General features: G+C 39.2%; 3 protein-coding genes across 4 annotated transcripts in view; 1 reads left to right on the top strand and 2 right to left on the bottom strand.

Moving 5' to 3' along the window:
• Positions 1 to 16,673, top strand: part of LOC137658448 (uncharacterized) — a 413,371-nt gene that overhangs the window by 114,733 nt on the left and 281,965 nt on the right. The gene's annotated exons all lie outside the window — the stretch shown is intronic.
• Positions 1 to 16,673, bottom strand: part of LOC137658451 (uncharacterized) — a 306,842-nt gene that overhangs the window by 52,531 nt on the left and 237,638 nt on the right. The window lies entirely within an intron of this gene.
• LOC137658651 (uncharacterized) overlaps positions 1 to 16,673 on the bottom strand; it is a 42,626-nt gene that overhangs the window by 8,317 nt on the left and 17,636 nt on the right. Inside the window, exons 3-5 of the mRNA XM_068393597.1 lie at positions 13,429 to 13,603; positions 6,155 to 6,316; positions 2,290 to 2,468 (exon numbers count right to left, since the gene is read on the bottom strand). Coding sequence (XP_068249698.1) covers positions 2,290 to 2,468; positions 6,155 to 6,316; positions 13,429 to 13,603 — 516 coding nt within the window. The remainder of the gene's footprint in view (positions 1 to 2,289; positions 2,469 to 6,154; positions 6,317 to 13,428; positions 13,604 to 16,673) is intronic.

The following is a 16,673-nucleotide window of genomic DNA, read 5'->3' as shown; positions in this document are numbered from 1 at the left end:
ATAATGCAAGCTCATTAATACCAGCAAAAAACCGAAAACATATTTTAAGATAAAAAAATCAGTGGCTGGGAAAGAGACTAAACACTAGTTCCTATAAACTACGTTTTCAATCTCTCACCGCACATAGCCTGGGGACGAGAATAAAAAACTAAAAACGTTTTATCCTTCCTCCCCGTACAGAGACTAGGGACGAGAGTAACTCGAGCACAACGTTACCCGCTTGAACGGAACGTTTTCTCTCCTCTCTCTCCCTCCGTCTCTCTCTCTCTCTCTCTTTCTCTCTTGATTTCGCACCTAAGAGAAGAGCCCAATTATATTTCGTCAAAAAAACATGTTATTTGACTAAAGGAAAAAACTGAAAGGTTTTTCAAATAAAAAGTTCCTTTAAATTAGAATTTAAAACATTTAAGCTAAGATAGAATGAACAAAACGTCAGAATCGATTTACTCTTACTACAAAGTGAAACCGTGATACACTCTCTCTCTATCGTAACGATAGAGCGCATGTTGAACGTCCTGAACGTCAACAACTGCGTAGCATAAATAAACTAAACGTTAGTTCATCTTTGAAAACAGTACGAAGACTATCAAAGAAATTCTTTCATAAAATATTACATTTAAAAAGTTTTAAATCCTTAGCTCTTTAAAAGCTAATTACGATATAAAGGGCTCAACGTTGATTAACTTCGGTTTCCAAGTTAGGACCGCCTACTCTCAGGAAAGGTCGCATATAAACAAAACATTAAAATTTATTTTTATATGTTTATAATAAATGGAAAGTTAATCGAAGAGGCCTAATAAAGGCGAAGAGATATAAAATATATAGAGGAAAATCTATAAATAATTTATAACGTGATAAGATAATTACTAAAAGCCTAAACACACTTCCGTCTAAGGGAAGGGTCGGCCATTTAAAAGTGAAAGAAAGTCCATACTCTCTTTGTCACCATAATTAAATCTATCCAAAACGAGTTCAAGATTTAAGATGAAACACCTGCATTGCGAAAGCTCAAAACTAGAATATAGTACTTCACCAATTAGATGTGAAAAACTCCAGTTTAGCAACAGCGAGTAAAGTACGTCTTGTCGACACCTCGACAGAGAGAAAATTGAGTCTTTGTTTACATGAGAGCTGGGTATCTGGTCGACAGATGGCGCTGTTGGGCACACCCGCAACCTGTGTAGCGATCGCTGGCGAGTTTTTCCGTAGAGTTGTCTGTCGAGCAACAGAGTTGCAGCTATATATTCACCGGCTAAGTTAAATATTGAAAAAAGAGGAGTATACACCCATAAAAATTAAGAAATGAGCCAAAATTCAACTTAAAATTAATGAAGATGGTTTTCTGTCGGCTAGGGTAAGATGAAACCGGTCTACTCCTGAGCCTATCGCATTAATCTTACACTAACTCATCTTTCCATGGGGAACTAAAGGCAACTCATACTGATTAAGGAAAAAATTCAGATATTTTCAGTGAAGTCTAGTCTTCTTTCTTAGAGGGAATAGCACACTAATCTTAGGTAAAATTTAAGGAAATATCATCAAATGCGAGGTTAGTGGCATTTTAGCTATACAATTACCCCCACCAGATTCGTGAGAGTTAGGGACAAAAATCCCCCCCGCGAATAGAGCAAAACTGTGAATACTTAAAACGGCTTATAACGGTCTATTTTGATATATAAAACGTGTAATAACATAAAAAAATACCCTCATAAACAATTTAGATACGTTTAAGAATGGTTTTCAAATATTTTTTCAGGAAAATATATTGAGCATGGCTCATGAATACCAATTAAACTACCATAACACAATACGTACAGTACATATATGAAATATACAGTACTGTGCCGTACGTACTGCACATACTTTATTAAGATTCATTGATGATACGTCAATAAATAACCTACCTGTTTTCTATCCACTTGTATTTTTCAGCTATTTCATTATAATACAATACAAGCCAAGATTCCTTGGTGTTAAAATGTAGGCTACGTGTATGTACGTAGTTTACAGTATCTGTACAGTACTTATATGTTATGGGTGTTAGTAACTAAAGCACCTCAGACACTCGCATGCACACAATATTTTTTAATTACGATTATGTAAAAGCAGAAAGGAGACTGAAGTTAAATGCAATGGTAAAAGAAAGAGAGAGAGAGAGAGAGAGAGAGAGAGAGAGAGAGAGAGAGAGAGAGAGAGAGAGAGAGAGAGAGAGAGTGTGTGTGTGTGCATGTGTGTTAACTTGAAACTTCTCTCTATTAAAGATTTAAAACAAATGAATTTCAAACCTACCTTTAATTTTCAACTGAGCTGCTGCTTTCAGAAGTCCATGAAGCTCGTTTGATTTAACAAGAGTTTCTCCTTTATACATGTAGTTTATCAAACCCCGTAATTCTTGAATTGAAATGTCACGAAGAACGATGACAGGGTTCATTTGAGTTACGTTTCTGAATATCTCTTCAAAACTCTCACTGAAAAAGAAATTTAAATATGTTATTCTATAGAAAAATCTAGTCCCCAACTATAAAAAAAAAAAAAAAAATATATGAAAATCTAAAAATAAAAGTGTATTTTCTAAATTGTGGGAAATTTCCATTTTATCTGTTCCACAGATGGTACCGACTACAGAGTACTGTATAAAAAAGGGCAAAATGTAGCCAGTGATGAATGTTTTTTTTAAGTAGCCTTAAAGGTGTCTGTCTGATTTCTTTGCAATCTTTTATTTTCTGTCTATATCCTCTTCTAAGTAGGGGATGTATGGATCAGATATTTACAGTTAAGCAGATATGTGGGAAATAGTTGGCAAAAGATAAAGAAATATATCTTGCATTTATGGATCTGAAGAAACAATGAAAAAATCTCCTTTTGTTCTTTGTTCATGTTGGCTACCTCCTAAAATAGGGAAGTGCCATGGTAGATGGAAATTATTTTCTATTTTCACAATGTGACTTAAGTCTAATGAAACTACTTTGAATGAATAATAATAAATGATATATAATGATAAATAATGATAAATAAATATTACATAATCAGCATCATACCAATAATATTGTAATAATGATATTGATAGTAGAAATGAACATGTAAAGCTACAATACTACTATCTTCATGAATTTCCAATGAATCTAAACAAAAAAACAAAAATAATTTCATTGTAAATAATCTTTTCATGCAAACCCACTACACAAAGACACCCTTTGACATACTAAATGAGACCTTCTATTTACCAAAGTGGGCTGTAAGTTTGATGAAACAAGTCATGCATCCACTCAATAGAGGTGAAACAAGATAAAATTTCATAACTGTTTTGGCTGACTAAAAAGGCAAATATTGTCTCTAAGGTTCTTGACAAAGCGCTTGCAAAGACAGAGCATTATGCGGATAGAGGATGCGTCACAAAAGCATTTCTCCATTGAGGGCAAAGTATTAATGAAAAAGTACTTAACCTCTCATAGAATTAGTAAGTTGGAACAGGGGGAACAAAAGGAGAAAGTTTAAGGCTGGTAAGGGATGGTTGATGATAGCTTTTCTTTGCATCACAGACACAAGAACTTAAAGCTCTTGCAGCTGCCAAAGCAGCATCATCCTCTATGAACTCCTCAAAAAAGTCTGGGATAAGACAGGCTAACTTCCAGAGTAAATTTTCAGTGGTGATGAAATGGGCTTGTCCAGGAAAAAGATAAACAATTGCACCTTAATCCATATGAGTGCCATTCATGGTCTCTAGGTTCAAAAGCCAAGAAAGATAACCTCATTCTGGTTTTGTGTGGCAATGCAACAAGTTACATAATCATACCTGGCCTCTTCTACTGAGTAAACAATGTGGCTAACAGGTACATTTCAGGTGAGCACCACAGGTCAAGAAACCTTTCTGCTATGCAATGATGTAAGGACTATTCTGGCCCTACAGCCTATCTCGAGCAACTAAAGTATATCTGCTAGTACATTCCTCGTCCCTAGAATGTATATGATTAGCTGCCCAAAATTTGCATCCTATCTGTCGACCTGCAAAGAAGTAGGGAAACCGTGCCTCCTTGGGCATTGTGGTAAGCTACTATGGTAGTGTTATTACACATCAACATTAATGAGTACCTCCTCAAAACATTCTTAAAATTCTTGTTGTAACTCCATATTTTCATGCAGAGGTACTTTTTCTGCTGACTACTCACTTGATACTATCATGTTGGCCAAGTAATAGCCCTGCCTCTCCTTCAACGCATCTTAGAACAGCTGCATGTTTGAAAGCGGGGAGTTAAGAGAGACTCGCCTGGTGAGGTTTTCTTCTTCTAGTCACCATGTAAAATCAACCCGTATTTCCTGTCCCAATGGAACAGGATAGAACAGGGAATATCTGGAACCCAACAAGTTATCCACCAAAAGGAACAAGCTTCTCCGAGGAAAGCCAAGGAGACTTTTCCAACATCAAGCTGTAAGTACTGTCTTGGAGAGAATGGTCCCGTTACCTCTCCTAAGCTGGATAATTGCTCATTATCCAACTTTAACAACAAACTCCAGCTCATGCTGAATCAATCATATTAATTAAAGGACTCGGATTTGTATGCCGCATTTTTAGATATCATTCATACCGTTTTTTAAATATCTCCACCACTAAAGAGTTACTGGGTCCTTTGACTGATTAAACAGTACTACACTGGCTCCCTCTCTCTCTCTGGTTACGGCTCCTTTTGTCTCTGCCTACCCACACACACCGAATATTCTGGCCTATTCTTTCCACATTCTTCTCTGTCCTCATACACCTGACAACACTGAGATTACCAAACAATTTTTCCTCACAACGGTTAACTACGGCACTGTAATTGTCCAGTGGCTACTTTGCTCTTTGTAAGGGTAGGATAGAGACTTTAGCTAAGGTAAGCAGCGCTTCTAGGAGAAAGACACTCTAAAATCAAACCATGGTTCTCTAGTCTTGGGTAATGCTATAGCCTCTGTACCATTTATCTTCCTCATATTTTTTTAAACTTTTATAGTTTATATATGAAAGATCTGATTTAATGTTGTTACTGTTCTTAGTATATCTTATTTTGATTGTTTATTACTTCTCTTGTTTCCTTATTTCCTCTCCTCACTGGGCTATTTTTTCCTGTTGGAGCCCTTGGGCTTATAGCATCTTGCTTTTCCAAAAAGGGTTGTAGCTTAGATTGTAAAAATAATAATAATAATAATAATAATAATAATAATAATAATAATAATAATAATAATAATAATAATAATCATGAAAAAAGGGATTTATTTGGAGTTTTAAAAAGGGATTCTCGCATAAGGAATAAAAACAATATTTTTCAAGCTCCTAAAATTCAAAGAGTTCTGTCTTTTATAAAAACTGACATCTGGACTGCACCACTGCAGATAAACCTAGAGGTATTTCTATACACCTTTAGGGTCTTTGAAAATAATAAAAATGTTTCGACAAATTGTGCCATGAAAGTGTGAATGAGAAAAAAAAAAAAAAAATATTGAAAGCTCAAGCCAATTTACAGTAGTTTCAAACTACTGTACTATATACATCAAGTACTGAGAGTCAGATGCTTAACAAGACCACCAAGTTACAACCTCAACTATCAGAAGGCTGGCCCAAAATGTGTGCTTTCAATTAAACCCTTATACAATATCAATATTGCAGCACATTGGAAATTTAATGATTAAATAACCTGAAAATGTTGAAGGGTCTTACAAAATTTACTTCAAGGATTTGTTTCCAATATGTGATACAGTGGGTTAGAAATGGACAATAACAAAAAAAATATGTTTAACTGTAAGTCATTTTGAATTATATGAATTCTGGGATTGGGTCATGTGAGTTATTCATTAAATATCTAAGAAGTTAATGAGTGCAACCGATTCAAAGACAGAACATTACTTCAATGTGGCGTTCTTTTATAAATAAAGAATATCACAAGCCAACCCATCAACAATAAAGGGATGGAAGTCTGGGGAAACGAGTGTGTAAATAACTAACCTCACATCTAACTATATACTGTAACTAAAAAATCCACCGTACAAACCTAAATAATGATGGTCCCATTAACAGCTTTGATACAATATTAAGGCTTGTATTTGTGTCCAAATCGCCATATGCTTTTAGATGAACTTTATTATACTTAAATATATAAAAAGTACAACACTGGCTAAAACATACCTGCAGGAAGCCAGTACCAAACGATGTGCTTGAACAAACTGGCCTTCAGCAACCAGCGTGCAGTCAGTAAGCTGGTTGTTACGTAATAGGCGATCACATATTGACATAAACCTGGACTCTGTGATGTTTGTTTTCAGGTGAAAGCGACTGGATTTTCTATTACTGGAAGAAAAAATGCCAATAACTATAACATTTAGTAATCAATTCAAGATTTCTTCTATGATGTACTTTTAAATTAAATTCTATTGGCATATAGTTGTAATATACTACCATGAATGCTAATTCTCCATTATACTTTACAAAACAGTAGTACAGTACTCCACATGTGTGATGAATTAATTTCTACACAAATTATGTAAAGTTAATTCACTTCATATAGCAAACATAAAAGAAGAGTACTGTAAACACTACTGTACAGTACTGGCATAAGCAAGATTAATACAAATATAACTTGAACAGTACCTAGTTAATAATAAAAAAGTAATTAAAAAAAAAATTTAAGATAAAATTAAGTGGCAGCTAATTCAATGACACTCACTTTCTCTTTGTAAAAAAAAATTCCATCATTCTACTTGCTATTTCTTTTTTTATTGAAACATAATTCTAATAAAATTTATTATATCAATGCTCACCTGAGGTTCATCTGTAAAAAAAAAAAAAAAAAAAATCCCATTTTTTCATACTTACATTCCCTCACCCCTTAGTATACTACCACCAAGTATATGGCGCTTTATGGCAAGTAGCATGGCATGGGTATGAATTCAATATTGAAATAATTCTATTATCAAAATTCCATTTATTTCTATGAAGCTAACCTGAGGTTCAACTAGCTGAATCGTACACTGAAGGTGGAGGGTAGGTAAGGGAAAAGGTAAACCAGGCAAGCAACCTAACCTAAAATGACAAATTCAGAGATAATTTGTATTTTTCCTAACGATACAAACCTTTAGCTATTTATTAGGGATACAGTCATAATTCTCTTCATGAAAGAATCTCCTTACGAAATTTTCACGCTGCAAAATGAGATGCAAATATTTTCATGACTCACTTTGCTAAAAATGTTTCACGTTAAGAAAAGATTTTTGCTAGCCAGGCCAGAATAAACTAGTCACCTATTATAAAAAGTTAAAAAAATGGGTTTACGCAATAGAAAATGTAGCTGTAGTCTATAGTAGGGGTAACTATACTAGTACAGTACATATAGTACTGTATATTTTGTATATGTATAGTATTGTACTGAATGTACAGTATTGTATTATTTACCATTTATTATTACATTATGTTCTAATAACTAGTTAATTTAAATGTATTAACAGTTAGTTTAGGTATATTGAACGGTTCAAATGTATTTTGCTGTACAATATTTCATTGTGATTATACTGTAGGTTTATTATAAGATTTCATGTGGTGTTTTGTAGGGTTTGGAACGAATTAGGCAATTTACAAGTAAAATGTGACTAACAACACGAAAAAATCAAGTTACGAATGCCACTCTAGAATGAATTAATTTTGTGTTGTGAGGCATTACTGTATTACTTTCGGCAGAGCTGAAAGGACGAGCGATTAAAATTTAGTGAGGGTTAACTCCCCATCCCGCTACTTAGCGGGAGGGGGAGGGGGTAGTTAGCTACCTCTCCCACTTACACACCTGTGAATGAGCTCACAGGGAGATAGGGTTAGCAAGTAAGTTTGTATAAATAGTGCTATTTAAGGGTTTGTATCATTAGGAAAAATAAAAATTATCTCCAAATTTGTTACTTGTTCCGTAACTGGAATACAAAGCTACGCTATTCATTATGGGTGACTCGCAAATTAGAAGGGTGGACATCCTTGCCAAAATGGCTTTTTGGCTACCCAGGGGCTCTTTATTTTAAATAGGTAGTTACCACAAATAAGGAGCCCCTACACCTCGCTAAACCTTGCTACGCAAGGTCTGCGGCCTACGCAAGTTATGTGCTGAGATAAGCAAGGCGACTGTCAAGGTAAAAGTTATTCAGAGTCTTTACAGGAAAAACTGTTGTAACCAAGACTTTCCCAATACCACCTTGTCAGGGTATGGGGACGCAACAGTATTAACTTAATACAGTACTGGTACATAAAGAAGCATGGTTTAGCAGCAGTGGTTTGAGGTCACCTTGTGCAGAAAAACCAGGCTCCTGCTTTCCCCCAAGAGAGGGGAGGATGAAGAAAAGAATAAGAGCCAGTCATACCTTTTCATTAACCCAGACTAAAAATGGGTAACAGTGCCCTCAACCTTCTGCTACTTGTCCAATGAGGAGCTCGAGGTATTATACCAGCTGTTGTGCAGCCACCACAGAGCTGATAGAGAACGTATCAAGCCTCCTGTGGGTCACGTCTTGCAGGTAGTAGGCTATGAACGTATTTTTATGTTTCCACACCCCAGACTGACCTTTAGCAGCAGCAGTCCTCTGAAGAGGAGTCTCTATGAGTGAACTTCCCGGAGGGGAAGCAACACTCACAGGATAAACGGACGAAGGACTTTGCTTCCCCCTCAAAAGGAGGTTCAGCAAGGGGGAAGCGCAGTCAACAGCAACGGCGTAAGAGTCTGAAGGGGCAGGGGCATCGGCAGGATGGGCAGCAGATGACATCTTTGACACAACAACATCGACGCAGGCAAGAGGATCCACCTCTGACATCGACGAGGGCTGCACACTAGCACCACAGCGAAGGAGTTGCAGCAGGTTATACTTGGAGGGCGACTCGGTAACCCCAAGGATGACCACACCCGGAAAAAAGGAGAAAGTCATTAACTCCCCCGGGGGGAGAGGCAGGGATGCTTCGCTGTGGGGGACACCATCTCTTGAGGACCGAGGTTGACCAGTATTAAAGGGCCTGCGCTACTAGTCGACGGTCTCTCGTAAGATACCGAGCAAACAGGAGCCTCAGAGGAAGGTTGGAAAGTGGAAAAAGAAGCCTTGGGTTTTTCTGCTTCAAAGAAAACATCACAACAGAAGAATCCTGCTTAGACTTCTTCTTACGCCTTCGCCAAACCTTCCCCACTGGGAGGCAGACCACTCCTGAAACTCATTACACTTGTTATCACCACCACACCGTTGACCTCTGCAGAAGGGACAAAGGGTGTGAGGATCGGTGTCCTCGGTAGATACGAAGGTACCACAAGGCCAGCCTTCAAGTCCAGTTCAGGTACGCCTGGTCGGCAGAACTAAACACACATACTGTACACTGAAACAGAGAAAGCACAAACAGCATTAAAGGCAGTCCAAATATTTGGTGAGGATAAAGAGCGGCAACGACCGTTCACCATCCGAGCCAAAAGCAAATTGAGCTCATTCACAGGTGTGTGAGTGGGAGAGTAGCTAACTATCCTAACCCCCGCTAACTAGCGGGCTGGGTAGTTAACCCTCTCTAAATTTTAATGGCTCGTCCTTTCAGCTTCGCCGAAAGGTTTGTATTCCAGTTACGAAACAAACTGTTCCCCAACAACCTGAAAAGGTACCTGCTGATGAAATTTTGAGATGACAGCATCACGACTTCTCAAACCCTGTTGACCCACTGGTTGAGAACGTTGTGAGTAAGGAATTTCACGATCCTGGCGCCTGAGAAAAGGAAGGCATACATTGCTTTCTTCTTCTGGCCACTTGAAAAGTCTTCAGTCCTGAGGAGGTATCCAACCGATCCCAACCAGTAGTCCAACCATGAAGCGGCTTGCAAAGAGCACTTTGAGAACTTCTCTATGTTTGCAGCATCTGCCGCCATGAAAGCCACAGACAAAGAAGCAAGCTATGGTAAGCAGTTCTTCTAGGAGAAAGACACTCCAAAATCAAACCATTGTTCTCTATTCTTGGGTAGAGCCATAGCCTCTGTACCATGGTCTTCCACTGTCTTGGGTTAGAGTTCTCGTGCTTGAGGGTACACTAGGGCACACAATTTTATCTAATTTCTCTTCCTATTGTTTTGTTAAAGTTTTTATAGTTTATATGGGAAATATTTACATTAAATGTTGTTACTGTTCTTAAAATATTTCATTTTTCATTGTTTCCTTTCCTTAATAGGCCATTTTACCCGTTAGAGCCCCTGGGCTTATAGAATCCTGCTTTTCCAGCTAGGGTTGTAGCTTAGCAAGTAACAATAACAACACTATCTAGAAGCATATTCTGAGTCAAGGCTAGAATTGCTGGTTCCAAAGGAAGGGGAGACAAATCATCATCTACAATCTCAAAATAGTTCCTCCGAGATACATAAGGAGGAGGAAGCAAACTAAGCGAGTTCACCGACCTGAAAGAGCTATGAAACTCCTTCCACTTGGGCATAAACCCTCTTCTTGGCACCCTTAACTACTCTAGAACAAGGCAAGGCTACCTTAGTCTTGGTGGGCCGGGGTTGTCACAGAAGAGGTCCAGAATGGTATCCTTTTTCTTCTGTGGCAACCTGATCCAGTTCTCACAAGGAGTTGATCTTATGGATGCAAGATACCACCTGGAGACATCATATTTGTCAGGCAGAGAAGCTCACCCAAACCTCACTGGTGCTTGGTGGATGGCTGCATGACACCGCGCAAGACTAGGGTCTGTGCTTCAACACGCTAGCCTGCTTTAGGGAAAAGCACTCTCGCTCCCTCCTGCAGGAGGTTGGTGAGCAGCCTTACCCTCTCCTAAATGAGGAGGATTTTGTTCCCGAGAAGGTAAAGAAGGCTGGGGTGTTGCTATGTGCTGGTGCGCTGACAAAACAGCAGGTTCTCCCTTATGAGAGGTCAAAGCCCGATGCACAGATCCTGAAGGAACTAGCCTCACGAAACGTAAAAATTTTTGTATGGAGAACGTTTTGTAGTGTACTACGGGCATGCTGGCAAGCGGCAGGAGCTATGAACAGCCACCTAACTCCACCATCGTCAAGCTCCGAAAAGTTATGTTCCCAAGAGCTAGCCTCTCTCGTGAATGAGACGAGTGCTGCTCCTCATTGGGTGGAAGAGCTCCATGCAGCGGATTCTGCGCACCATGAACATGCTGAGAAGGCTTAGGTTGGGGGCAGGCATCATAAATTGGGACCTGCAAAACATAGCCTTAGCTAGTTTCTAGGTTCACCCCAAAGGGTAACACTGAGGGGTACTCATCTGTCACTGTTCTTGCTCGTCCACCGAAGCAGGACGAACGAAGGGTGGAAAAGCAGAAGCTGAAGTTATTACGGGTAGTGACATGAGACGCTCCTTTAGTACATGACCTCCGACGTCTCTAAGGGAAGGACCAAGGTCAAGCCCTGTGGAGGCAGCCAGGTGCACACTATCGCTGTGTCCCTAATCAAAGAACCTCGAGCAGCTGTTCTTTGCACAGGGTACCTGGAAGCCCTATGCAAGGCCATAACCGACACACAGCAGCAGCAGAAATAGACTCCCCTACGTACAAGGGTGGGACCGCTTCTCTAAGATAAGCGATGGAGTCCTCAAAACCACAAGGTTGTCAGGGGCGTCAAAAGACCACCACTCTTACTCAACTGCTCCTTGGAGGAGACAGATGAAGCAGAGTCAAAGTGACGGGAACGACCCGACAGAGTAAGGTGGTGAAGTTTCTTCGCCTTCGAGGATGAACTCGAAAGGGAAGAGTCCACCTTGGCCTTTTTCTTCTACCACCTACCGAACCTCAGGCATTGGAAGGATGGATACTCCCTACACAACTCTCAAGGAGAATTCTGCATACTGGAGTGACCTTTGCATGCAGGACAAAGGACGAGGATCCTTCTCCACACCTTGCATGAAGGTGCTGCATCGGCACTCTTCAATGCCAAGACAAACCCACATCATGGAGCCTCACGTTACAATCACCCCGAAAGAAAGAGAAGTAGAAATTTCTTGAAGTTTAAGCCAGTTTGTATTCAATCGTTGGAAAAAGTAAAGGGTTGACGGAAGACTACGACAGCACGTCCGTTCTCCACCAAGCCAAAATAAAAGGTGACATCACGTTACTGGTGCAGGTGTGAGCAGGGTGACCATTCTAACAACCCCCCTAACTAGCAGCGAGTATTTATACCTAACTAAATTGGCTAGTTTTCAGCTTTTGCCAAAATAATATCCACTGTAAAGAGCAAAAAGGTTTGTATAGGGTGCCAGAAAAAATGTAAATTAAGTGATTCTGTCATAGTAGTAATAGGGACATTCCAGAAAGAGAACTACCAATATTTTACCTCAAGTTCTCCCGGAAAGAGACTCCTCCCCCTCCTGTATGCTGGCACAACTCTCCTCAAAATGTGAGATAATTTGTCTATATTTTTACATTATTTGTTGTTATGAATTATTAATCTGTATTATGTTAGGGGTTATAATTTGCTCCTTGAATAACATTGCAAACCTTTAAAAATGAGTGTACTGTTCAGTATGTGTATTTATGGATGTATGAAATGCATCAAATGAATTCCCTTTATTTTCAATTGGAAAAAGTGCTTTGGTTTATGAGCATTTTGGGTTCTGAGCTTGCTCCTAGAAGGGATAAAGGTCATATACTGACGTACAACTGTTCGCCTGTCTGGTTTACAGCCGACTTTCGTCTTAATTTGTTGAATAGAAACTTACCGCCTATTAAAATTCTTATTCCTGATCTGGATATTAATCTCTAACACTGTCATTCAGTTAGTTCTTTATACATGTTACATAAGGTGTTTCATTATTCTGATCATTCATTGCACTTGAATCTTCCTTGACTATACCATCCTGTATGTAGCACTAGTCTGGCCCTCTACATCACAAGGTACAATACAGTACTACACAATAATCTAGAAATTTGATTCCAGTTATGACCAGATTATAGAATGATCTTCCTGATCAGGAAGTTGAATCAGAGGAACTTCAGAAGTTCAAACTTTTTGTAAATCCTTTTATGTTAAACAGGTTGATAAGTCTAATTTTTTAAGTTTATGTATGACTGATCGATTTTAACGTTATTACTGATCTTAAAATATTTTATATTCAATACTTATATAGCTTATTTCCTATTTCCTTATTTCCTTTCCTCACAGGGCTACTTTCCCTGTTGGAGCCCTTGGGCTTGTAGCATTCTGCTTTTCCAACCAAGATTGTAACGTGTCTAGCACAGTAATAACAATAAGAATTATGTCTTTAAAATACACAAAATCAACCATCGTCACTTAACAAATGGCTAATCTACTTGATGCCAATAGCAGTTCCTTTAATTTGTATGGTTTCAAAATAATCAAGATTGGCAGTTCAGCATAAAATAAGAGTTTGTAATTTGGTGGAAATACAAAGTCATAAAAAATCATCCAAAATAACAATGAGAATATTTTACCTTTCACTCTGAAACAAGGGTAATTTCAACTGTGGGTGTTTTCCGCGAAGGTGTCGCAGCATTGAAGATGTATTTCCATGTTTTGCCAGTTTTTCACGGCATATTCTACAGCTGACTTTATCATTTCCCTCTTCTTGAAAATGTCTCCACACAGTAGAACGCTTCTTATTACCACCTGTGAAAGTAAATATTTCATTGAAAATTTACACAACAAAAGCAATCACTAGTCATAAGATTACACCCTTAAAAACTCATTAACTTTAAAAACGACTAATTTGGAAGAATTTTTATTTTTCCTAGCAATACAAACCTGGACCTCTTTACTGTGGAGTATTATTTTGGCAAAAAGTTTTTTTGTCAGGGTGTAACTACCCACCACTAGTTAGCGGGAGGGGTTTAACTCTCCCGCTCACACCAGCACTAGTGACTAACCATCACTTTTGTAATTGCGGCAGGACTTTCAGGGGGTTGGTGCTGGAGGGTTAGTGTGTGTAAAGAGCTCCAGGTTTGTATTGCTGGGAAAAATAAAAATTATTTCCAAATTTGTTATTTGTTCCTGTGCAAAATACAAACCTTCCACTCTTTACTGTGGAGACTCACCTTTAGGTGGGTGGAAGTCCAAAACAGACTGGCTGGCAACTGTCCCAGGACAGCCTGTATAGTGATACCTTGAGGGATCCTGCACCATGTTATCATAGTACGATAACGGCCTGGGCAATCATTGCTGGAGAGTAAGGAATTAATCTCTTGGAACATACATCGTAGCTATTCGGGCCATGGCGCTCTAATAATGTATATTTCTTCCTGCCTCCCACTGACAGGAGGACGGGGACATAACACATACTGTATATACATGTATATGCGGTTGTCCAAAGTGCATGAAACTGACCCACAGAAGAACAAGGTCAGCTGTGCATAGTTCCCAAAATACTGCACCAAAGAAAGAAGATAAATAGGAAGTGGCCAGTCACTCCCACATTCATCCTAGACTTACTTTGCGTGTAACCTCAACCCTCAAACCTCTAATACTTGTCACAAAAGGAAGCTCAGCTGTTTAGATCATGTTATGAGCAGCCACCACAGGACCTATTGAGAATGTGTCTAGGCTCTTGTGGGCTATGTCTTGCAGGTAGCGGGAGGTAAATTGTTTGATGTTTCCAACTGCCTGCTTGAAGTACCTGTAGAACAGAAAAATTCTTTAGGAATGCCAGGGAAGTACTTACTCCCCTGACATCATGGGCACGAGGACGTCTACCTGTCGCCAAGGTGTCTGAGGCCCGTGCCATTTCTATTACTTGCCTGATCCAAGGAGATTGAGTTCTTCGTTATTCTCCTCTTGGACTTCCCAGTGCGGATGAACAGCTTGATGATCTGGGGTCAAGTTCTTCTCATGCTTATGCGATATAACCTCATCGTCCTTACGGGGCATAGTAACAGTTGATCAATATTGTCTGTACGAATCAGAGACTCCCAATCTGAAAGGGCCCGAATCTAGGATTCACTAAGGATGGATTTTGAGTCTGCAACAAACTCAGGGACAAAATTAAGTGTGACTTGCCACCCATCCCCTTGAATGGGTGATGTCGTATGAAAGACCATGTAGCTCGCTGACTCTACCTGCAGAGGTCAGGGGCAAAAGAAAACCATCTTTAGGGTCAAGTCCTTATCCAAGGCTTGACGTAGAGGCTCATTAGAAGCTCCTTTCCGTGAAACTAAGACCCTGAAAATGTTTCAAGGAGGAAGTCTAACTTTCAACTAATCTGTCGAGGAGGAAACGTTAACTTGATTCATTTCGAAGACAATGTTCAAAACTGAACGAAAGCCTTTTACCACCAATACCGAGTTGAGTTTTTCCTCCCTGAGGTATAGTAAACACTCTGCTACTGCTAAAATACACGCACTGAGTGGAGAGAGACCCCATTAATGACACCCACCACAAAAGACAGACCACTTCGCGTGATACACCGCAGACAGCGACTCCCCGAGGTATTTTGCCATGCGCCTGGCAACTGGTTCGAAAAGCCTCTCTTGTGAGTAGTTGCTTGATAGCCTCCAGGTGTGAAGATGTAGTGATGGTACTGCTTGGTGGAAAATCTTCATGTGTGGTTGGCAAAGTAGCTCGGAAAGTGGAGGGGCTCTCTTGGTGCCTCTATGAGCAGATGCATAAGGTCTGGAAACCATTCTGCATGTTGCCACAGCAGAGCTATGAGGGTCATTACTAGATTTTGCAATGCCCTTACACTGTTCAATAGCCTCCTTACTAGGCAGAAGGAGGGGAACACATAGATATCCATCTTGTCCCATGGATGTTGAAAAGCATCCTACCCAAACGCTTGTGGTTTCGGTACTGGTAAGCAGTGCACCGGAAGCTCCAGTAAATGGCCTAATATGTTCTAAACGCTACAGAACACCACATTATATCTTATAATAAAGCTACAGTATAATTACAATGAAATACTGTATAGCCAAATACATATGAACTATTCAATATACCTAAACTAACTGTTAATATGTACCTGTAAATTAAGTAGTTATTAGAACATAATGTAATAATAAATGGAAAATAACACATGTGGAGAAAAGTGTTTTTGTTTATTTAACTGTTGAGTGAGAATTTGTTGTTTGGGGAAATTCTCCCTACGTCAGTAGGCAAAGATCAGCAGGGGAGGAAAAGGTGTACTATCACTCAAGGCACAAACACCCTGTCAATAACTTTGATCACGTAGTTCACAAACCTTGACTCTAAATGAAAAAAACTGTACTCTGTCCACAGGCCTGAAAATTCCACACGTGACATAAAAGTAATTTGATGGCCTACTCTAGCTTTGTCAGGTCTAAGGTCATCTCCACTCTTGGGCTCTGTTTCGGCTCCATCTCAGGGACCCCAGTGAGATAATGGACTGGAATTTTACGTTAAGTAATTATCGAGACAATGGTAATGGATGGGAGCAGTGATGTATTGTAGTAAAGTTAAAGACAAGGATCTTTACCTTCGAGGCATAGAGATTACATACTAAGTCACTCGCTAACACACTTGTTATTCTTAAGTTATTTAGACTTGCTTACTCCTTCCAACAAATCGGGTATACTGTCCCGAGAGTATATATTCATAATACTGTATACATAATCAAATCAATGATGGAGTAAAAACATGAAGGTGTATTTAACCTAATCTTGCTTTATTACACGAATTTACATTGAAAGAAACGGACATCTTAACATCAAGTAAAGAGGATCAAACAAAC

This window comes from Palaemon carinicauda, chromosome 19, assembly GCF_036898095.1.
Source record: "Palaemon carinicauda isolate YSFRI2023 chromosome 19, ASM3689809v2, whole genome shotgun sequence".
Lineage (NCBI taxonomy): Eukaryota > Metazoa > Arthropoda > Malacostraca > Decapoda > Palaemonidae > Palaemon > Palaemon carinicauda.
Note: the sequence above shows the minus strand (reverse complement) of the source record. Positions and strands in the feature narration are given on the sequence as shown.